At 40.1% G+C, this 25,064-nt stretch overlaps 1 protein-coding gene and 2 pseudogenes across 1 annotated transcript; all 3 read right to left on the bottom strand.

Moving 5' to 3' along the window:
• Nucleotides 1-701: 701 nt before the first annotated feature.
• LOC131543818 (GTPase IMAP family member 4-like) lies at nucleotides 702-1,849 on the bottom strand (annotated as a pseudogene).
• A 2,379-nt stretch (nucleotides 1,850-4,228) lies between these two features.
• Nucleotides 4,229-5,108, bottom strand: LOC131543825 (GTPase IMAP family member 9-like; annotated as a pseudogene).
• A 13,181-nt stretch (nucleotides 5,109-18,289) lies between these two features.
• Nucleotides 18,290-24,626, bottom strand: LOC131544666 (sterile alpha motif domain-containing protein 9-like). The gene is made up of 3 exons (XM_058783049.1): nucleotides 23,986-24,626; nucleotides 22,565-22,617; nucleotides 18,290-22,347 (listed from the first exon to the last, which is right to left on the bottom strand). The coding sequence occupies exons 2-3, from the start codon at nucleotides 22,589-22,591 to the stop codon at nucleotides 20,872-20,874; spliced, it is 1,503 nt and encodes a 500-aa protein (XP_058639032.1). The 5' UTR covers nucleotides 22,592-22,617; nucleotides 23,986-24,626; the 3' UTR covers nucleotides 18,290-20,871.
• Between the last annotated feature and the right edge of the window lie 438 nt (nucleotides 24,627-25,064).

Here is a 25,064-nt window from a genome sequence, read left to right on the forward strand (position 1 = left end):
ATCTCCAAATAGAGGGACAGTTGTAGCAAAAAGCCGCCACACTCAGCCGAATCACCCGCATAGGTGGCAGGCAGCGCCATGGGACTGGCCAAGGCAGATGGAGGAGCTGGATGAGGAAGCAGCGAGGCCCGCAGAGTGTTCACCAGCTCCTCCCAGATCTCCGATGCTGATGATGGCCGGGGATCCATGCTGGTGACGGTGTCGGTGTTGGTCCGGTCTTCTGTCACAAAACAGAGCCAAGAGCCAAGGGTAGAGGTGAATGTGACTTTATTCAATAATAGTGATATGATAGTTCGTGCACGTGGAGGTGAGTCTTTCAATGGGGGAGATCGCAAAGTACTGGATGGTGTGAGTCCGGAGAGCAATGAGGGTAATCGTAGGAGATCGTGGGAGGATTCGGTGGAGTACCGCTGGAGAGACTCTGAGGAGTAACAATGGGAGAAGTTAGTAGAAAGGAGCCAGGTTACCGTTCCGTATGTGAACCGTAGACCGGACGATGAATGTCAGAGAGTGTGGGTGCTTTATGGCAGTGCTGATGAGGGTGAGCAGGTGCAGGCGATCAAAACTCAGGTGACTGTGATCTCGTGATTGCTTGTGATGGCGTTGACGGTGACTCTCTGACAATGGTCATATTAACTAGAAAAGACCATTATTTGTTTTAAACTTTTTGATGAAGGTAAGTCCATTGGAGATGAACTGGCTTAGACAAAGTTGAACAGTTTCTTCAAATAATTCACCACATTCATTATAAATGAAGGGTTCCTCTCTGCTTTCCATCTTGTTCGCTCCTCGTAGTCATTATTCAGTTTTTTCTTATAGCTTTTTCATAGGCCTCATCTTCAAGTTGAGCCCTCAGAACTTCTAAATCTTTCTGTCTCTGCTCCTCAGTCTCCTGCAGGATACGTTGTTTCTCTTTTTCAATCGCTTTTTCTATCTTTTCAAGCATCTCAGTGGTGTAATGTTGCCCACCATTTCCAGTTACCATTTTATCAATCTGGTCTAGCAACTGATTGACCTGTTCAGGGTTTTCTTCTTTATTGTCGAACACGTGGTATCGTCTATAGCATGTTTTAATGAAACTGAGCAGTTTTGGGTTGTCCCGCACAAATGTACAGCATTTAATTTTGTTGACTACTTCCTCTGTAGTTAGGCTGCTGTCAGACAGACCTGGAGAGTCAATGACTGATACTTTTCTGCCAATTATAATTGCATGAAATTTTTCACATTCTACAGTCACAGAGGATGATATCTCAGATTTAAAAACCTTTTTTCCCAGGATTGTGTTGCCTGTTGCACTTTTATCCACCCGTTTTTCCAACCAGAATCCGGAGTGGTTCGCCTGGATGATGCACTGATGCAACTATTACATAAACAAGAATATTATATTGAATGTGTCTGAAATATTTATAGATAGATAGATAGATGGATAGATAGATAGATACACTATATTGCTGTCACAAATTCAGCCTCTGTGGCTCCCTCCAATCACCACCAGAGGGAACTATCACCAGAGTATTAACCGGTTCATTAAGACTTCATTTCCCATGTACCCCGTGCCAGAGACTGATCACCTGCACAGGTGTTCCTCATTGCTTGGTCTATTTAAACTGTGCCGCCCTTGCTCTCCCTGCGAAGTCTTGATTTGCTATGCAGTCATTTCTGAGCGGTTTCCCTGTGTTTGCTTACCTGTTGATGACCTGGATTGTTTACCCGTTTCCGAAGGATTGCTGCCTGCCTTGACCCTCAGCCCGAACTCTGTTTCTGATTCTGCCCTGCCTCTGCTATATCTGACACCAGTTACTGATTTATGCCTGTCTGACTTCTCTTGTGTCTCAATAAAACTGCACATGGATCCTGACGCCACTGCCTCCTCATTACAATTGCCAAAAGTATTGAGTCACCCCCTTCTAATGAACAGGTTTGACTACTTTAGTAATTTCCATGAGTACAAATCTTAATGTTTAAGCATATAATGATGTTCTAGGGAATTGGTTTGGATGTCCTCTATGTTAAGAACTGATGCTAGTATTCCCCATTAAGCTTTTACTAGTTTTACACCAGCACTGCTAGTGCTTTAAATGCAGCCAGAAACTAGAACTTACCTTTAAATGAGGAACACATCTTGCGAGTATTTGCGTCTTGACGTAGGCCTATTGAATACTGTCTTCACTCAACAAGTGTTTATGGGCGTTATTCATTTATAGCAAAACAATTAATCTTTTAAAACGTTCGTATCTAACACATCGTGAGTGTAGGCTATATTAGCAGTTGCTTTGTTTGCTTTGGGGATCTGAAGGGACGTTTAACTAACAACCAGATAAATGTAAACTGGGTTTTTGTTTTGTTTTCTCTGCAAAAAGTCGCTATACAGGTGCATCTCAATAAATTAGAATGTCGTGGAAAAGTTAATTTATTTCAGTAATTCAACTCAAATTGTGAAACTCATGTATTAAATTCAATGCACACAGACTGAAGTAGTTTAAGTCTTTGGTTCTTTTAATTGTGATGATTTTGGCTCACATTTAACAAAAACCCACCAATTCACTATCTCAACAAATTAGAATACTTCATAAGACCAATAAAAAAAAATTTTTAGTGAATTGTTGGCCTTCTGGAAAGTATGTTCATTTACTGTATATATACTCAATACTTGGTAGGGGCTCCTTTTGCTTTAATTACTGCCTCAATTAGGCGTGGCATGGAGGTGATCAGTTTGTGGCACTGCTGAGGTGGTATGGAAGCCCAGGTTTCTTTGACAGTGGCCTTCAGCTCACCAACACCAGCAGATGACATTGCACCCCAAATCATCACAGACTGTGGAAACTTAACACTGGACTTCAAGCAACTTGTGCTATGAGCTTCTCCACCCTTCCTCTGGACTCTAGGACCTTGGTTTCCAAATGAAATACAAAACTTGCTCTCATCTGAAAAGAGGACTTTGGACCACTGGGCAACAGTCCGGTTCTTCTTCTCCTTAGCCCAGGTAAGACGCCTCTGACGTTGTCTGTGGTTCAGGAGTGGCTTAATAAGAGGAATATGACAACTCTAGCCAAATTCCTTGACACATCTGTGTGTGGTGGCTCTTGATGCCTTGACCCCAGCCTCAGTCCATTCCTTGTGAAGTTCACCCAAATTTTTGAATCGATTTCGCTTGACAATCCTCATAAGGCTGCGGTTCTCTCGGTTGGTTGTGCATCTTTTTCTTCCACACTTTTTCCTTCCACTCAACTTTCTGTTAACATGCTTGGATACAGCACTCTGTGAACAGCCAGCTTCTTTGGCAATGAATGTTTGTGGCTTACCCTCCTTATGAAGGGTGTCAATGATTGTCTTCTGGACAACTGTCAGATCAGCAGTCTTCCCCATGATTGTGTAGCCTAGTGAACCAAACTCAGAGACCATTTTGAAGGCTCAGGGAACCTTTGCAGGTGTTTTGAGTTGATTAGCTGATTGGCATGTCATTAACATTCATTAACAAACCTTACATAATCTTCCATTTGTATCTTTTGTTGTACCCTTCCTCTCTCCCCATCATTACTTGCAATCCTTCCTATGCTTGTTTTTTTTACAGTTCCTGAATAAAATTCCTGTTGAGCTCTATTCATTCATTTTAGGTATCCTTACTTTAGTTCTAAATTCCTTCTCTTTGTCTTTAACTCTCACAATGTCCCCCTGAATAAAAGCAAACTTTCAACACTTTTGTTAAACAAGTCAAAAAATGGACATATTTTATATATCAGGAACCATATGAGTGACTAACAAGTAACATTTCATTTGTTTGTATTATATAAAAACAGCTAGGAAAACAGAAAAGGTTAAAAGTGTTTCTTGAGAAAAGAGTATACTAATATAACATAGGAATAGACCCATTGCAAACCAACTTTACCCTGCATTACATCATTTCTGATTCTTGTGAGAAAGGCCTAAGGGGAAGTTGATAACACCAGTCATGTGACTGCTACATCATGCTCCTACATTGTGCACTGTCCTGGTTCAGGCTGTTTTGCATTCTCATTCAGTAGTTTATGATTAAAGAACCTAGAAAAAGTCCTAAATTTTATACACAAATACATAATGCATCATATGTATTTATCCCTGAATATACATTGTGGAACAATGTTTCAATACATAAAACAATACATGCAAAGGCCAGGAACATTTTTACCAAGTTTCTACATCTCCTTTATGTCTTTGTTGCTGAGTGCTGCATATTTTATTTATTTAAATTTTAGTTCAGCAGGGAGTTTAGTGCATGTGATTCCACCTGATCTGTGAGTGAAATGTTTTCCTTGCTCATTTCAAGATTTAAGTTTCTTTTGAAAAAAGTTATTACATCATTAAGAAAAGTGAACCCACCAGTTTGCATACGAACATTTTTCTCAGCTTGCCATTGTGCCTGCTGTTTTTCTTTTGCTTTTTCAAAAGCTTCGCCTTCAGATGTAGCCCTCAAAGCTTCTGTGTCCTTCTGTCTCTGCTCCTCTTTCTCTTTCAGGATATGACCTTTTTCTGCCTCAATTGCTTTCTCTCTGTCAAGCATCTCATTGGTGTAATGTTGGCCACCATTCCCAGTGACTATTTTGTCCATCTGTTCTAACAACTGAATGACCTGTTGTGGATTCCTTTCTTCATTATTAAACCCATGGAATCTTCCACTGCATGTTTTGATGAAACTGAGCAGTTTTGGACTGTTACGCACAAATCTGTGAATGTTTCTGCCCTCTATTCGATCTCCATGAGTGAACAGTGACATGGTGTATGTGGAGGATTCCTCACCAAAAAATGGCTTGAATATTCCTAATAGCTTCTGCCTCTTCATCAGTGAATCTGCCCAGCTGGATCACAACTAAGAAGACATGTGGACCAGGAGCAGCATTTATTTCTGTCAAGCACCTCATCTTTAGTTAGGCTGGTATCAAACAGTCCCGTGTAAATAACTAATACATTTCTTCCATTTAACGTTGCATTATTTTTTTCACATTGCTTAGTCACAGAGGAGGAGGAGGATAACTCTGATTTAATACTTTTTTCCCCAAGATGGTGTTTCCTGTTGCACTTCTTCCTGCCCCTGTCATTCCAACCAAAAGAATCCGGAGCAGTTCATCCGGATGATTAATGAATTTGGTTATTCATATCATATACTGCGCAATGTACATTCATTATTCATGGTGTGGGATTACAAATTTATTTAAATGTTTAATTTAGATCCCTATGTAATAGTGTACAAACTGAAGAAGTTATATACATTGTATTTAGCATTTATGGTGAAGATGATGACATCAGATGAACGATTCAAGAGGTCCCTGCCAGTTCCTGTTCTCTTATTGTAAGTGAAATGAGCCAGACGACGGAGACTCTTGCCTTTTGTTTGTAATTGCTCTTGCTGCCCCTGCCCCCGTCTTTGGGCAGTTAGGCTGATTAGATTAGGAGTCGTTAAATGGGGCAGTATGCTATACCTGAATACTTCATTTGCATGTCTTAAGGTTGTCACCCAGGTGCTTGGGTTCCATTCCTAAGCACTGCCCCCTAAATGTATATAAACTACAATGTATCACTGCTTTAAGTTAGATTTTCGATGACTACAGCTACCGACAGCTTGTGTTCTCAATAAAAGAATCCTGCTGAAGATACAACCCGAAGTCTCCTGGTCTTCACTTCTGAGTTGCCTAAACTTTAGAAGACATAGGTTTACAACAGATGGTGCCGTGACCCGGATAGAGTTCCAGCTTCCTCACCTGAATCCAGTTTGAAAACTTCAAGCTCAAACAAAGATCTGCTTCCAGACTGCATCTTTTGGAATCCAGCGAAAACTTCAAGCTGAACAAAGATTTCCAGACTGAATTTTTCTCTCAACCAAGGTTGTGGTGAGTGCTGTCTCTAATCCAAAAGAACCTTTAAGACCAGTACAAATTTGTTTATCCTCTGCGCCGTCAGAGAAGAGTTAACAGACAGCTGTAGGGTTTGGTTAACTAAGTTTTCCTCTAAAAAAATGAACTTTTAGAGATGAAGTTACCCTCTGTCCAGGCAGGGAAGTTTAGCATCAAGTGCTAATATTGTTTTATCCTCTGTTCTGTGTAGGCAGGGAAGATTGGCATTTACGTGCTAGTTATTTTGGTTTATCCTCTTTTCACAGAGAAGTTTAGCATTTCATGCTAATAATTTTGGTTTATCCTCTGTTCTTGTAGGCAGGGAAGTTAAGTGTGAAGTGTTGGTAATTTGGAAAGTTAACAATAGTTAAGCTGTGTTAACAAGTGTACCCTCTGTTGATCAGAGAAGTTTTAGTGTTTTTGATTGTGTGGTAACAAAGTTAACAATAGTTAAGCTGTGTTAACAAGTGTACCCTCTGTTGATCAGAGAAGTTTTAGTGTTTTTGATTGTGTGGTAACAAAGAAACTCACAAGATGGTTAGAAGGAATGCTAGGCTGATTCAAACAACAGAAAAGGATGGTCTTGCGACTCCATTGTGGTCAGATAGTGAATTCAAAACACTGTTAGGGGAACAAATGAACCTAATAATCACTGAGAAAGTTAGACAAGAACTAACGCAGAAATATGAGATCCATCCAGACAAGACTTGGTCTGTAGATGAGTGTAAAAAGGTGTTAGGAGCATGTATTCGCAAGAACAATGTTAAAGGCATTATCTGCTGCCACAGAGAATTTGGTTTAGCGCTAGCTACACAACAATCTCAGCGTAACTCAGAGCTAGAGAAACAGAACAAAGAGCTCCGTGCTAGAGTATCCTATTTTACTAAGAAATTGAACCACAACAAAGCTTCAGCAAAAACTGATGTGGAAGAAGTTAGTCAACCGAATGACAATTATCCTGACTTACAAGCTTTCTTTGAAAGAGATGTAATCATCCAATCAGTAATTGATGTGCCTGTAGATTCAGTGAAGGTATGTGGCGCTAAGAGACGATCTCTGCTCGCTCCCAACTCTTCTGTTGTGCAAGTACAAACTGTTGCCAAAACACTAGGATCTAAAGATATAGAGAGACTGTCCCAGAGCTTACCCTCAGCACGCACAGATTTTTCTGAATTTAGAAGAGCATTGATCAACAAAATACGTCTCTACGACATGTCGTTAGCAGAAGTCACACAGCTGATGTCACAAATTCTAACTGAATCTGAATTCAACAGTTTTGAGTCTGCTGTTACTTCTGAACTACAACATGCCAGTAGAGACGATTTGAGAGAAGGTGTTTTGAAAATTCTAAAGAATATCATAGGACCCAAGATAGACTGGTCCAGAATCACTAACTGTGTGCAAAGGAAAGAAGAAACTGTGAGTGAATACACTGAAAGGTTTTGTCAGTCAGCTGTAACTTACAGTGGAATAGTGGATGATCCTGAAAGTGTGCTTGATGACAAAGGACCACTAGTTCGAACATGGTTTGATGGCCTTTTATCAGAGTACAGATCAGCTTTGCCGTTCTTAGACCTAACATGGTCCACTGGAAGCTTGCAAAACAGCTTGGACAGCTTAGCTACTTGGGAAAGAGACTCTGATGTTAAAGCCAGAGTAAAGATTGCAGCAGCGTCCTTTAAGGTCAACACAGAGAACCGACAGAAACGTAAGTGTCCTAAGAAGGAGGGCAGTTGTTATTACTGTGGTAAACCTGGACACTGGATGAAAGAGTGTAGGAAAAGCAAAAGACATTAGGAGAAATTAACAGCTTTACTCAGCTTCTACTCAGTCTACTTGGTACTCTGAAGCAGCCCCTCCCGCTTCACCGAACTGTTGGAGCAGTTTGCTCAGGTGTTAACTGTTAGGGCTGTGAGTGCTTAATTCCCCAGTAATGTACAACAAAGCTGAAAGATTCTTTGTAAATAAAACTACAGGAAGGTTACTGTCACTTCCTTCCACTGAGAGAATGCTAGTTAAGTACACTCACAGCCTTCAAAGCTATACTACAGCACACCACAGTCACTCACCTATCCTCTTTGGGTTATGATGTTTGTTATGACTGATGTTCCATTAGAGGATGGAGATGTCACACACTAAAGTTTGCACACCACCTACAGGGATAGGATAGGACACATGGACCAGTGAGGAACCCAGGGAAGAACCGGATGCAACAGGCTTGGGGCCAACCCTGTGGTGAACACACCCTCATAGGCCTTTCCCCATCCACTAGTCCACCCTCACCTCACTGTTCTTTAGGTGTCTCGTGAATTAAGAAATAGGGAAAGAAGGAACAACAATAGCAGACTCAGATTGAACAGAGGATACAACCCTAATGTTTGCAGTCTTTAGAACAAATACTGCTCTGTCTTTTGTTTTCTTTCTTCCTCTGTGCAGATACCACTTGATGGCTGTTCCAAGACCCATGCGCACGAACTCCTCACCTGCGTGTGAAGCCACAACCTCTAAAAGACAACGAGACCCACTGCCGAGCCAACTGTCACGAAAGACAGAACAAAGAAAAAAATACACAACGCAGAGAATCACATACGGAACTTCAGTCATCATCAACATGAACAAGATTGTCGTATTATTAACCATCATGGACATCACGCTAAGTGTAGACCCCAGAAACAACATATTCTTAGAGCTGATGAATATGTCAAGAAATGCCTTGTTTGCTGGAAAGAACGTTTGCATGCCACACGCACCTTCAGTAGGAGCAGGAATCCCATGGGTGGCACACCCTATCTCCAAATGTGATACGTGTACCTTATTCGATCATCATACCAGTGGATTATACAACAAGGATACATGTCACAACGTAACGATTCCTCCAGCTTCTACGTGTTGCATTCCTGGACTACCATCCTGCAACCTAACTTCAGCTACTCCCATCATGACAGATCTACTCATGCCAATGATGTTCTATTGGTGCATGGAAAATTATGCTCCAGCATCGACTACACTGGGTGAAATTCCTCGTGAACGTTGCAGCTTTGTGATTAAAAGAGGAACCAAATTCAATGTGTACGTTACTACATCAGTTACGAAAGAGGAGAATGACTTAAAAGAGTGTCTCTACGGGAACCCATCCCTACCGAAATTTTTGCTATAAATCAGTTGTGTATGATTCCTCCACCGACTGGCACTTTGTGGTTATGTGGAACTTCTGTCTACAGCATCCTACCCAGCCAATTCAACGGCAGGTGCACCCTGGTTTATGTTCTACCAGCTATCAGAGAAAACACACACTCCACCTCAAATTCTCCACATCTACAAAATTCAGCTTCTACCAACAAAGAGGGCTGCATTCCAGGACTCACTTGTGTACAAACGTGGTGGTCAAGAACTCTTGGAGCATTAATCCCATCGTATGGCGTCATGCAGGCTCTCGATCAAGTCAGAAGCCTGTCGGATTCTGTACAGAAATTGGCCAATGATACGGTTTTGGCCCTGGGCAATATCACGGACACTCTCGCTTCACACAAGATGATGATCTTACAGAACAGAGTGGCCTTGGATTACATTCTTGCAACACAAGGGGGAGCCTGTACCATTATCGGCCCTGAATGCTGCACCGGTTTAATGGATCCAACCAAGAACTTGAACAATATCCAACAAGACATCCTTGATCTTTCAGTAAAATTACACCAGATGACTGAAGATAATTCTTCATGGTTCGGAAACTTGTTAGGTAAACCCTGGCTGTGGATCAAGGACATAGCAATTCTGCTGTTGTTTCTCATACTGGTGTACTATCTATGCATCCACAGTATCAAGTGTTTCGTTCAGCAATGACTTTCGCCTCTCACGAGGAAATGACAGTTCCAACCAGAAAAGATTATTACCCGTAAGAACTTCACGGACCATAATTGTATGTTTTGTTTCTGTGTCAGCATGCAGTTCGTCCCTACAGACAATCAACACAGAACAAGTGCTATGTGCCTGTAACGATCACAAGTTACAAGAATAAACTTTTAAGTGTCTAAATTTGTATTTTGTGAGAGTTATTAGAACTCTCAAAGGGGGAATTGTGGGATTACAAATTTATTTAAATGTTTAATTTAGATCCCTATGTAATAGTGTACAAACTGAAGAAGTTATATACATTGTATTTAGCATTTATGGTGAAGATGATGACATCAGATGAACGATTCAAGAGGTCCCTGCCAGTTCCTGTTCTCTTATTGTAAGTGAAATGAGCCAGACGACGGAGACTCTTGCCTTTTGTTTGTAATTGCTCTTGCTGCCCCTGCCCCCGTCTTTGGGCAGTTAGGCTGATTAGATTAGGAGTCGTTAAATGGGGCAGTATGCTATACCTGAATACTTCATTTGCATGTCTTAAGGTTGTCACCCAGGTGCTTGGGTTCCATTCCTAAGCACTGCCCCCTAAATGTATATAAACTACAATGTATCACTGCTTTAAGTTAGATTTTCGATGACTACAGCTACCGACAGCTTGTGTTCTCAATAAAAGAATCCTGCTGAAGATACAACCCGAAGTCTCCTGGTCTTCACTTCTGAGTTGCCTAAACTTTAGAAGACATAGGTTTACAACAATGGATTACACATATTTATTACTATTCTTTTTCATTCTAAGTGTATAAATAAAAGTATGTATTAATATCTAGTGATAATATGTAATAATTATAATACTTACATATAATTATTAATTAATTATAATAATATAGCTATAATAATATCAATATTTTCAAGAAAAAAAACTGTACCTAAATCATTCAAATTGTGATTTTTTTGCACATGCATCTGAAAGTTAAGTACATAATATTACACATTGTTTCACATATATCACAATACACTGATGTTTTCAACAAATTTTTAAAGGGTCATGAAACCCCCTGCTTCAGCACTCACCACAGTTTTAAAAAATGCCCAAAAAAAGTGGGCGTGGTGCGCTGCGGAGTGGAGAGGGAAGAGGAGAGACTGTCAGAGACAGACACACAGCTTTGGGTTCAGACTAGAGCCCTGCGCGAGACTGTTTTCTTAAACCCGCACCCGCCTGCTCCCGCTGAATTTCTAACCAGGACTGCCCGCTCCCGCAACCTGCGTGTTCCACTCCCGCCCGCTCCCGCAGACTTTCTCTCAGAGCTTGTAAAAAAATGTTGGCTACACAAATACTCAAATATTCGTTCAACTTATCCAGGGGTGCGTTTCCCGAACAACGACGTAACTCGCTGATTAACCACCAAAGTACGATGCATTGTTTTGGAAACGAACTAGCAAGTCGCGACTGTTTCCCGAACACGGTGAGAGGCATCCAGCTGCAGCCCCGCAGACTCACTTCTTGCTAGACACCAGTGGCTGGACACCAGTGGATGGACAGCAGACGTCATTTCCGTATCGTCATTCACTTTTCAAATTGACGTCATTTCCGTATCGTCATTCACTTTTCAAATTTGATGCGCCATGCAGATGTCAGCTGTAAGAAAAAATAATAAACTGTCGATGATTTATAGGTCATGTCAGAATTCAAATTCACAAACTAGCTAGTAAAAAAAATCGTCTTGTTTTCAAGGTACTGTGTTGTGTTTTTTAAAGGTATTAGTGAACTCTGGTGTGCCTCAATTCTAGAGCTAACAGTTAACGTTAGGTTGCTACAATAGATTTTCCAATTAAATCGTTCTTTGAGTGGTATGATTTAATATTGTAAATACGTTTTTTTTCACTTGGATGTGTGAAGATTGTACCCAGTTAACGAGATCTCAGAACAGTCTTGGCAGAGAATAGTCTAAAATTCTAGGTTGTCTATGCACACGAGAGTTTGCTAGCTATAGTTAGCTATGTTTTTGTTTTTGTTGAAGTAGTACTTTTCCTATGCACGTGTAAATGCCTGATGTTTAATGTGTTTATGATGATGTTTAAAGCGCTTTGGTGGCCATGGGTCTGTTGATAGCGCTATATAGCCTAAATGCAGTCCATTTACCATTTTACATATTTTGTATAGGAGAATGTTAACATTTATATAAGTTGTATAAAGCTTTTGTTTTTGTTACCACACTATTTTTTACAGTCCATCTACCACACACAACTTTTCACCTTCATTGTTCAATTCCTTTTTTTTTTTTGGAAAGTTATTAATTGGATTTTTGTAAACTCTTATGAATTATAAGGTACTACCGGTATTTCATATGTGTCACTTTACTTATTACATAAACAATCTATTAATACTACCCTCTTCTTTTAGGCAAATCACATTAGTGTGCGTAAAGGGACGGAGCTACCACCAATACAGAAATGCACAGAGTGCTGCAGCCAGTATCACTGCCCGCTGTGCAATTCAAAAATTTTAAACCCACAGACCGATACCGTGTAATCATTCATTTAAAGGCTCACCTTGCGAGATCTGTAAAATACAAAGATGGGTACATTTTCTCAATATGACACACCATTTGTATATTGTTTGAATCTGTAGTTAATGTTTTTTTTGTGTGTTTGTTTCCACAGGCTATTGCATGTACAAGTGCAACCTTGGTTGCAAGGCACAGGCTCACTTTCATTGTGTTTGTAAATCTGTTTTTTTCCATAAGAATAGGTTAATCAATCATTTAAGTAAAAGCCATTGTATAGCACCTGGCAAAGAGCTCCAAACATTACTACCAGGATATACCCTGACAGCGCTTACCAGGAAAGAGGCTGAGATATCTCTCACTGGAGATGACGATGGAACAGTGCTTACCAGGAAAGAGGCTGAGACATCTCTCACTCTAATCATATTGTACATCTGTTCTTGCTTTAGGTGTGGTGAATGTCAAAAAACTGCCCCAGGCTGTAAGAGACATGTGTGTCCCTTTTAAAATTGTGCAATGCAGAAATTGCAGATGTTTTTTCAAAGACTGGGTGGGGTACTGTGGAAACGGAAGACGTGGAGACCTGCGAGGGTTTTATACAGAGCCTGAATTTCCTGAGCATTGCCCAGACTGCCAGTTTTAGGGGGCAGGAATGAGGTGTGGTGTGCATAGTGTGCATTCACGAGTTCACACTTACATATAATAAACTGAGTAAAGGTTTATGCGTATTTGGCGTGCTGTCCAGGGAGAGGGCTCAGAGCTCGGTACTTACCCCCGAGCCCAGGGTACTCCCCCTGTACGGGGAGAGGGGTCCGAGCTCTGCCTTTAGCCCGGACCCAGAGCGTTCCCCCCCATGCTGGGGTAGGAACAGGCTGAAGGTGAGGAGTCGGGGTGGTGGAGGGATGCTGAAAGACTAGAACTGATGGAGGTAAGACTGCTTTGATTATTTATAGGGGTTCTCTCTTGAGCTGATTGGATAGATGGTGTGATTGCTGATGATGAAGTGGCTGCGTTAATTATCTGCGCGTGCTCCTCCCGAAACTTGTTAATAAAACATCACATAGTTTATTTGGAACTGTTCATTTTTTTTTTTTTTTTGCCATTTTCTTTTTTTGTCAACTGTTTATTTTCTCTTGAAATAGAGACTTCCCCCACAACCTTACGGGCCTGACTGTGGGATCTTCATTCTGATGGTCTAATTTTACTCATTAGATTGTGTAATTTCCAATAAATATTGCAAAACCATGAAGTGTTAATTTGATCTGGATTGTTTGGTAAATTGTCTGATCATGTGAATCTACGTATATTTTAAAAACAGAAGTGGTTACATTTACAAAAAAAAATCTGAATTGAATATCCAAATGGGCAAGGCAAAAAACTGTGGGCAATTAACATGTACAAGTCTGTTGTATTGACAAAACGTTATAGTCCATTGATCTAGGCTGAATTTAAATCACAAAAAATAGTGATATGATCTGAACAATATATATTTTCAAGGTGGTTCTTGTGAATGCAGTTTGCATGAATTATTGATGTTATAATATTAAGTATATTATTGAGAATTGTTTTAAGTAAAGAGATATGATAAAGATCATATTTCAATTTGCACACAGCTTTTATAGAATGCTTTCTATCCACTAGTGAAAACCGAAAATAAATATGCTGTCTATCCAGAGGTGAAAATATAAAATAAATATATGTCAATCCAGAGGTGAAAATATAAATTAAATATGTTGTCTATCCAGAGGTGAAAATATAAATTAAATATGTTGTCTATCCAGAGGTGAAAATATAAAATAAATATATGTCAATCCAAAGGTGAAAATAGGAAATAAAATTGCTGTCCATCCAGCGGCGAAACGGAAATGACGGAGAAAATGGAAATGACGTAGGCTGTCTATCCACTGGTGTCCAGCCACTGGTGTCTAGCCGGAGGTGAGTCTGCGGGGCTGCAGCTGGATGCTATTGAACACGGTCGCATCTCCGTCGTTTGAACCACATTGGTTCAGCAACATAGGACCATTGTTAATGACGTCACACGCATGTGGTGGAGGAATAACTTATGCTATTTAACTGATTAGAGATCTCTAAGATGCTACTGTATTGCACCTACTGACTAATTTACTATTTTTTTGTTCCCTGTCATTGTGCTTTATTTGATGTTTGATTAATCGCAGGTTCCCTCATACGTCATACTCCGGGGTTTCCTTAGGTATTTGCACATGCGCACTTTTCAAAAATGGTGATTACAAAGGACGCGCAAAAATACATAATTAAAATGCATTTTATATTTAGATAGAATGGAAGATACAGATAGTACTGGATGTTAGCTTGCTTGTTGTGCCCAAGAGCATATTTATTTAAGCCCATATATCTTATTAACAAGAAACTATGCTTCTAATCACAGGTCGAGAGTTGCAGTTCCAACCACGTACGTTTGTGACGCTGATTGCGAACGTTCGTTTGAACTATGGTTTCGGGAAACACCGAATCGTTGAACTATGCTGGTAACGACGGAACTTGCGACCATAGTTGGCTAACGATGCTTTTGGGAAACGCACCCCAGAATAGCATGATTTAAACATGATTGCGTTTAAATAAGATGAAGTAATGCTAAACCAAAGTACCACACCTGGCAAAAACATTGTTTTTTTTTATTTTTATTAGCGTTATTAAACATTAACCGTTAAAACAAAAGCACAAATAGCAGTACCTCAGTTTTTAAAAGTAGCCTACTACTTGATACAGAAGCACCAAACGATTTACTAAACAAACAGTTTAAAGGTCATTTCACACACCCAGTCCGAAATTTTCGCACGTTAAAAATTAAATACAACCTCACATTATGTCACACACTGCCTCCGAAACTTTCGTCCTTCATAAAAAAAAAATAAAAAAAATAGGATCAGGTTCGAGTTTCTGCTTTTGCGCATCCGTAGCATGCATTTTGATAGGAAAGGATGAGGAATACGAAAAATCGGAAAAACGCACGCAAAAATTTCGGACTCGGTGTGCAATGACCTTAACTGTTAACAAACAGTTTAAGTAGCTATGCTAAATAAGCCAAAGCAAAATATGAAATAACTTTAATTAATTAAATAAACACATAGAACTTAGAAAATAGGTATGTCGCCTCAGGCAGAGGTGCCAGATTTATGTCCTTGTTGTGCACATTTATCGCAACTTACGAAGTTTAACTCTTTCCCATTTTTTTCAGTGACAATTGAGAATTGTTTCCAGATGTCTGACTTGCCTTGCTTTGCTTTTGTCATGTAAACAGCAGCTTTAATTTTCTTCTCAACTTAATGTGTTGACTCCATTTCTATTACACACCAAATCCCACCGTTCCCTGCGGGTCTCCCGCGAAAATTTCTGACCGCCCACTCCCGTCCGCAGCAAAGGTAAAATCGCCCGCTCCCGCGAGATTTGCGTTGGGTTCCGCGGGTTCTGCGGGTTCTGCGGGAGCCCAAACCCAATGCAGTTTCAACCCGTTCAGACAGTTTAATTTCGCTCCCATCGAATTAAACACACAAATAAATTCACAGCCATTTGCACTCTGTATCGAAAACATATATTTGAATGGCTGTTGCACCTCTGATAACATTTTAGGCTTATTCTGCTGCGTTTATATAAGCCTTTTGAGGGGTTGTGTCACGGAGCTGTAAAAACGGTTACACTCACTAAAAGTGAATGAATCGCGTTTGTACCGAGCTCTTATTACAAAGCAAAAACAAACGCTCTCCTTCGATCCATGAACGTTTCTCTCAGTTAATGTACACGATCTCACAGTCTGAAGCCTCTGTCATAGCAAATCAACACATGCTGCTGTGAATAATTAAGCGAAGCGTCTTCTCATTTGATAAGAACACGCCGTCTCATGAATAATTTAATAGACACCGAAGCGTCATCGATGTACTAGTCCAATGCCACGTCACAAACTGTGACGTCAACACAATGTAACTTTTAAACCCCGAAGATGAAAATAGCGCAAAAAGCTTAAAATTAACCAGTTTTCTCAAACAGTTAAAATTATCGGATACTAGCATTGTCTTCTATGATGTGCAACACAAACACCTCTGCTAAAATCTCAGAAAAAGTAGTCTGGGGTTTCATGAAGCATTCATTTGATTAAATATTAGCCTATATAACACAGGTGTGCAGCTCAAATGAAATAAATAGACTCTTTAAGAAAAACATCAAAAATATAGACATGTATACTCAGGGCCGTCCTTTGGGCGGTGCAACTGGTGCGGTTGCATGTCCAACTAATTTAATGGCAAATCAGTCTAATGCATGTTGCAGAGTAATTCTGCCTAGTAGGGCCAGAAAAAAAGCTTTAGATACTCTTACAGATGTACATAGAATACACACAACCAACTGTAAAGTGTTCATGCAGGTGTGAGGTGATCCACACATTTAACAATTTTGATATTTATTAAAATAAACTGTCAACCCATATGTAAACACTTGACAGCAATCTAGGCAAAGGCTTAGAATGAATGACTGAATGATTGTTTTTATTTAAGCCTATTTATTCTCTCAAACCATCTGTCTAACAGTTGTTTAATAGAAATTCTACTTGTTAAAATTGGCAAGATGTCAAGATCTCTCATAATTTGATAAATGGCTGATTACGACCTACAGAGACCCACAGTTGGAGGAGTTTAAGAGTAACATTAAAATTTTGTATCAATTATTATTATGTATGTGCTAGGACAAAAATTACACTGAAGGTACAATGCAATAATAAACATATTTATTTATATAAACAATGCAGCAATGAAAGAAAAACGAAGTACAAAACAATCAAGGGGAGTGGCATCAAATCAAAGAACATTAAAAAACACTCAAGCTCAGGAAGGCATCTGATGAATAAGAAAAATATAAAGACTTATCCTCTCTAGCTAACGTACTCTAACTATTTGAACAAAACATACAGCATGTGGCCCTAACTGCTATCACAGTGATTCTATACATAAAACACCTTACTAGGGGCCGTACTAGAGATGCAACAATACAGTTAGCCTGCAGTTCAGTTAGCAAACATTTAGTTTCTGTTTGGTTCTGATGGCTTGGCACATCTACAGAAACAGTAATAGGATAAGATGAAAAAATACAATTTTTTATTGCAATAGTCTTTCTTTCTTTATTTTAATTAAAAAAAAAAAATACATAAATAAATATATAGATAGACAGATAAATTAACACATCCAGAACAAAAAAAGTGCTTCTTAACATTGGCAACACACAGCTGACACATAAATCCCTAAATTTTAAAAATGAACATACATGTAAACATAAATTGACCATTTCATACAAACATACCTGTACTTCAGTAAACATAAACTGACCATCTCAATGAAATTTACCAGTACTTTAGTACAGTTAGCCTTCATTTAGAATGTAAAGTGCAATTTCTGTAAAAGGATAAGCCTACATTGCCAACATTGAGTGCGTTTACATGGACCCTCTTAATGCGATTATAATGAGATTTTGGCGATATTGCGATTATGCTTTACCTCATGTAAACGCAATACTTCGATCTAAATAATACGATTAAGCTTATAATCGCAGCAAGCATAATCGTATTAACATAGGTGGCGTACGCCGATTTTAATCGGAATATACAGGCATGTAAACACCTTAATCGCAGTATTGCCGCTCTGACCAAAGTGCGCATGCGCTTGTGACATATATGAATAACGTGACACGCACCTGTAATAATACGGAGATTAGAAACGATGGAGGGGAAGAAAGCATCGCATTCTGAGGAAAACACAACAAGCTGCCAGCAGTCTCTGTGCAACATGATCTCACAGAATTCCGTGTAATGTTCACGGACTTAATTAACCGAATCTGTGGTGGCATCACGGAATCGCCGAAAATTCCGTGATGGACTCACAGAAAAAAATCCGTGATGGGCTCACAGAAGTGATACCAATGTAAGTCAGTGACAGGCATCAGCCATGCTCCACGCACGGAAACCAGTGAATCCGTGCATGGACCACGGCTGATGCCTTCTGTGAGCCCATCACGGAATTTTCGGCGATTCCGTGATGCCACCACAGATTCGGGGTTAATTAAGTCCGTGAACATTACACGGAATTCTGTGAGATCAGGTTGCTCTGTTCCTTACCCTCATCCAGAAAGGACGAACAGAACGCGACGGCAGCGTATAGGCAAACAAATTCCATCATATTTCTATCATGGCGCCGAAAAAGCGTGGAATACAGCGATACAAAATCATTATGCATTAGACTTAAATAGATTAAAACAGCGACATGAGTCCATCATTTGTGCTGTCCAGTGGGGTATGTGAATAATGGCAGTGAAAAAATTAACCACAATTCTTAGCGAATAATAAGAATAATGGAAATTGCATGTAAACGGGAGTAAGAGCTTTGCTCTTGACATGTAAACATCAAAATGCGATTAAGTCCTTACTCTGATTATTGGAAATAATCGCAATATTCGTGCGCATGTAAACGCAGTCATTGTCTGCAGCAAGGCGAGGGTGGTTTACACTTCACTCGCAACAGAGGTACCTAGTAGGGGTTGCACCAACTAATCGACTAGTCGACTTTAATGCTCTGTCATGACACTTTAAGCTTGCATCGACTAGTCGCTGGCCCTATAGAGGGCGCAACAATATAAGAAATCTCTGAAGGACTTCCACATTTAAGCTCCGTTTCCAAACAGTTAAAATGACAAATAAATGCATACTCTGAAAGCGCTCCACAAGACGTGTGATTATATTACTGGATGCTCGAAATTGAACGGGAGAATGCACGTTTTAAACAGCTTATAGTACAGGTCAGTTAATCGCCATTCTAATATAATGCGCTGCTGCTCTGTAACGCGCACACATAGGCTTCAGACAGCAGAACGCGCGCGTACAGAATCGTTCAGTGCGGAAATGTATTGTCAACACTGTTCTGCGATTTATCAATAAAATAGCTTAGAAACTGAAACGTTCAAGCATATATTTCCTAATAACTAAATCCCACAGCTTCATTACTAGTAGAGAGTAGCTGCCAGGTAGAATTAATTCACACACGCAATCACTCTCACTAATGCATTCATATGAATGTAATCTTTACTGTGCAACTTTATCTGTATGTGATTTAGAACGAGCAGAAATCTGTGAGAAATATAACGAATATAATGACAAAAGAACTGATAAAAATGATCTGTTATAGGAGCAATAGCCATGTGGGCGGCACTGTGTCATATGCCATAGCTGTGCACAAGGTGTTTGTCACAGCTCCAGACTTATTTGTTCATTAATGACGTCATCAGCGACTAGTCGACTTCGAATCGACTTTCTTCACATAAAAGTCGACTTTAAAAAAACAGAAGTCGTTCAACCCCTAGTACCTAGGCGTCATTGTGCAACTTTTGCTACATGGGGGAACATCATTTGTTTCCCACCACAAGAATGGATCAGCATCCACATGAATACTGTCAGCTAACTTGTATGTGGTGACTTCCTCTTCAGTGAAAGGGCCTGGCCTGTTGTTCCTCTGTTCTGAAAAGCTCTCCAAATACCTCTGACCCTGTGGTCTTCTTTGGGAGGGGAGAGGATGGATTTTCTTCCTCTGTGGAGGGCACAGGATTCTGTGCTACAGCCCGTGTATCAAAGGGAAAGATCACGTAGTATAATTGCTCCTCCCCCACACAGATGCACACACCTGCATACACAGCTCAGAACTACAGCCATCTCCAGTATAACATACAAAAATCACATACAGTTAACAAAAAATATAATCAAACAGCACCTGCTCCAGAATTTCTCTGATAATGAGGAGCCTATCATGAGAGTTGCCATCAAAGTATGGCAGGTTTTAATACTGGGATCAATGGCTGGAGGTAATCATGATGTTTAGGATCAGTGTAACTCCTTGCCAGGTTATTTGTAATTGCTGCTTTGGCTTCTCTGACTGTTGCACTGTCCTGAACACCTGGTGCCATGGATTTGAGATCTCTTTAGGGGAAGGATCGTCGATATAATGTGCCTTTTTACACTGATCAAGAGACTTGTCAGTGTTTTCAGTGGTTTGAGGACCTGAATACGTTCTTCTGCCAGTTTCTGTTCACTGTCATTCAACATTGCGATGTTCTTGACAAACTTCTCAGAATGTTGATGGCGGGCCGTATGTTCTGTGTATCTTTCCAACATGTCATTTATTGAATTCCACTGAGTTGTGACATCATGGATTAATTTGTGTCTGGGCAAATTTAACATCATCTGCTTCACAGTCAAAACATGATGGGCTGTGGTGCTTTTGTGGAAAAAAAAAAAGTCGACGCCTACGAACTAGTGGCGACGAAAGCAGACTGCTCACGTCGGCAGCATCTGGTTCCAAAGTTGCTCTGACACACCAAGCCGACGCTCGACGCCCGATGGCAAAGTAGCACGTCCATTCTGCGCCTTCTTGTGCACTGGTTCGCCAGAACAGCCAATCAGAATGATCAGATGGCCTGACTGACCGACGAGCTCCGACGCCAATTCAACATGTCGAAACGGCCGAAAAAAGCAGACGAGGACCAACTTCAGCCGATGGTGCGGAACACACTGAGAAAATTTAGTCAGCCGACGAAAGAAATCGTGGTCCGGGGCACCTCAATAGGACCAAAAGGGCATTTTAGCATTGGCATTAAAGGGGCAGGGGCTCGAGACCGCCACCTCCCCCGCAGGCATGCTGCTGATGCTGACCTCTGGAAGAAATGCATTGGTGGAAACACGGCCTTAAGCTAGCTATATGCTCTTCAGCTAACTGTCTAGCTAAAGCCCATAATTCTACATCTTTTTTTAAATTCTCAGAGTTTTGCTTACGAATCTTAAGATTATTTTCTGGAAAATAATTAATGGTGTTTGCGCCAGAACGAATAAAAAGGCAAGTTGACTTCCTTTTCTTCTTGTCTAATGTAGTGTAAAAAAATTTCTTCTGAGTTAATTTATACTTTGGGACAACATCAATTTCAATAACCCACTTGTCCTTGTTATCTGGACATATTACCTTTACAAACTTGGGGGGCCTAATGCATATCATTGCAATATTACTTTTTCCTTTGAAGTGCTCCTTCAGACCTTTATCAAATTCGTTTACATATTTATTACGACATGGCACCTCTAGTCCAATAATTTGTCCGTGTTTGTACAGTGGTTCATCTCCAACACCAAAATGGATAGTTCCATTTGATCGAGTATTCATGCATGCCGCAGCAAACCAGAATATTTCATCTCTGAATTTTTTGAAAACATTCTCTTCTAAAGCATTCTTTGTATTTGTCATGAGTTTGTACTCATGCAGAGGGTCAATAAGATTGCTTGGGCCAGTCTCAGGCGGAAGTATTTCATTTTGTGTGTATTCAAATGTTTCGCTGCTTTCATCAAAAGGACGAGGTGCACAGTAATGAAATACAGAGCTCGTTGACGTGTCCTCTGGGTTCTCTGAGTCAATCAGGTGTGCTTTGGTCTCACTCCCAAAATTATTTGTTTGTTTTGTCCATTGTGTCAAATGTGAATCCAGGGATTGTGCACCACTTGCCTCATCTCCTTTGGTATCCATGCCATCATTCTGTTCCTCCAATAATAAAGTGTTCTCATCTTGAAAAGGTGACTTCTCTCCACTGCCTGTATATTTGGGTATGTCTTTTGAGAAGAATCCTCGCACACTTGATACATTACCACTTTTTGTTTTAATATCACCATTCTTTTCTTCAATGCTGATTTGTGCAGGTGTCTCCATTTCAGCAGATCCAGTGGAAGGAATTTCAGCTGTTTCTTTTTCTTGTTGGAAATGCTGTGCTGCAGAGGTCCCTATTGATGCATCTGTGTCCTTGGGTATGGCACTGTGCTTCAAGTTTTCTGAGGATGCTTTGAACTCGGCCACTATTTTAGCAATGTGAACCGCAGGTCCATGCTTTAAACCAATGTCTAGGAGGTCTTGTTTGTCAAAATGAATTAGAGAGGCTCCATAAACATCCTCACTGTAAAGAATCTTAGCATACTGCTCAGGGACTTTCTTCTTGATTAGCCACTCATAGACATAATCTTTCGTCCAGTCATTCATGTTATTCAGGTTTGTCCACTTGTCTGATTTTCTGGTGTGCTCGGAACATTCTACACGCTGAAAAGATAATGATGTAAAAATTTATATTGAGAATTTTTATTCATTAAAATGAATAAAAGTCTAAATCACTGAAATTCTAAGTTAAATATTTGTGTGAACAGACAACGATTTCATTATCTTTGATATTTCAAAGTTGAAACTAATTTTCTATCTGAATTAGAATCTCAAATACATTAAAAATAAAAAAGAAACAATGCAAACAAAATTACAATACCTTTTCTGATGGTTCTTTTTGCTCCATCGCTCTTACAACAGTTGGAACACTTTCTATAAACCAAATTATAAACAAATTAAGTTTCACATTGGCTGCTTTAAATTTCCTTACATTCAGGTGAATAGAGAGAATGAGCACAGGGAGTACACAACACCTACAGCATGTGCCATGTATGTCCTAGAGTCCACAAAAAAAGGCAAGACAGTAATGAAATGTTCGGTAATGAAAAGTTATATTTCTCTGGAACATGGTGTAAACCTCTTTCTGTCATATTTAATGTGCCCTTGAACACGAAAGCAAAGCATCAAGTTAAACTGGAGAAATGGCAACTTTAGGTAATGTAAGTGAAATCTACAATGCTATGCAAATAAATAATCTTAATAAAAAGGTTTCTTTTCCTGAAAACTTGTTTTTGGTCATTAATTCAACAAAGTTTATCACAGTCGCATGCCACATTTCCTGTAAGATGTGATGGGAGTGTATGATAGCCTTCACTATTGCCAGCTTCTTTCAATATAAATTCTTCTTTCAGAACATAAATAAATATTTTTCTATCTCTGGAGCCATGGTGTGCCAACTTTGATTATTTTGGTTCAGCTTCTTTCAGTGGAAAGTAGCTAAAGCCTGCTTGAAAAATAGTTTAAATGTCGCTAGATGACTTCATGTGAATTAGCATGTTCATTGCGTCATTCCGTTATTACATTTGTTTGCCTCTCTGTGTTTTAATGCACCCAGATTCTCTGCTGTCACTGATATATTTTTGTTTCTGTTGTCAGACAATGGGATGAATATGAGATAGTGACTGAAACGCGGCCCATTAAGATTATAACCAGCTCTCCCTTCAAAGATGTTAATGTGCACTAAAATCCTGGTTTATAATGGAGCCATATTTTGATTTTGACGAATCAAATACACATTCGATAAAGACAACGGCTGTACTTGTGATTTCGGCTATACACCTGCATGTACAATTTTAACTCTGGGCAGCAGGGGCGTCATGCACTCATTATTTTTGAGGGGGCACGATTTTTGGGGGGGGTTCAAAATCCACTTGGCTCAAAAATCTGAGGGGGCACGTGAATGGGCATGACGCCTCTGCTGGGCAGACAGATAGGTGTGTGCGCGCGCGCTGGGAAAGCGAGACCTCGCGCTCGTGCAGCTGTACCGGCGAGGGCGAGAAACTAAATAAAGTTTGTCTGGTCGCTAGATTTGTCGATAGGCGCTATTTTTGTGGGGAAGTCGCTAAATCTAGCGAAAAAATGTTGCTCAGTTGAGAATATTGGATACTGATGATGAAATCAGAGCTCTTTTCTTTCTCTAAAATGACAGTGTAGCAACCGACCCCGTGTTTACAACGGTCTCCCCTACAGCTGCGGAACTTATAACTTAAAGAACTTATAAGTTTACAGTCTGTTACTCACTGAGATATTGTTGCAGTTGTTAGGACAGGTTCTCTTCGTCGGTGTTATGGTGCGGGATGCTCTGTGAACTGGACACATGTGCCAGCAGTTTAAATCAGATGTAGACGGCGGCAGATTTGCTGAATGTGATATTCCGAGGACCACTGAATAAAAACGTAGTCTATGGGTGCGTCTCCATACTCAAATTGATCCTCGTTTTCTCACTCCGCTGTCAGCTTGTAACACGGAAACCAGAGCCATCTTTGAAGGGCATCTCAGTTCTCAAGGAAACGATGAACGAGGAAACTTCCTGAGGAGCCTTGAGCGATGATACACAGCTGTATCTTTCCCTCGGAAACGAAGATGCACAAATAAGACTGTGTCACGTATCGTATGTATGTATGAACGCTGTGATTTCGTGGTCCCTGTTCCAACTAACTTCCAGGAAGTTTACCAAGCGCTCACCACCACGCTTACTTAAAGGGGTATATATCTCTCTCTCTCTCGTTCGCTCTCAACAATGTGCTTCTTCAAACCTATTATTGGAAAAATTGCAGTCAAAACAGCAGGGTATGACAGTAGGCCCAGGAAGAGGTGTGTCACCTGAATTGCCACATCCTGCGGGCTCTTTGTGCACTGTCCTGTTTTACATTCAAATTCAATTCTAGATTATGATTAGAGGGCCAGAAAAAGTTATAAAATTAACTTACAAACACAATGTATGAATCCTGTCCTAAACTTATCTCAACCATACTTGAGAGAATGGAGAGAAGTCATTTCTCATTATAGTCTCAGTACAACAATACACACAAAGGCAAATGACATTTTTAGCATTGTTTCTGTTTCTGCTTTTTGTCTTTGCTGCTGAATGCCGCACATTCACCTGAATGAAAAGAGTTGGCAGGTGTACCGTGCATAGGACAACAGGAAAAACTTTATGAATAATCACTTAATTTCATCATGTCCTTGGAAAAAAGCTGTGTTATGGCTTCAAAAGACTTGTAATACAAGAAGCATACATGTAGGCAACTACTTAATGGTATTTTTTGAGCTTGACGCACAGTAATGTAATTCATGACCATGTTGACTGTGTGCTGTAG

The sequence above is a fragment of the Onychostoma macrolepis genome, chromosome 01, assembly GCF_012432095.1.
Source record: "Onychostoma macrolepis isolate SWU-2019 chromosome 01, ASM1243209v1, whole genome shotgun sequence".
Classification (NCBI taxonomy): domain Eukaryota; kingdom Metazoa; phylum Chordata; class Actinopteri; order Cypriniformes; family Cyprinidae; genus Onychostoma; species Onychostoma macrolepis.

Coding starts and splice junctions, on each gene's coding strand:
- LOC131544666 (XM_058783049.1), bottom strand. CDS start 22,591: ATGGAGCAAAAAGAACCATCAGAAAAG. Junction 22,348..22,564: donor AAAAAGAACCATCAGAAAAG/GTATTGTAATTT, acceptor TTATCTTTTCAG/CGTGTAGAATGTTCCGAGCA.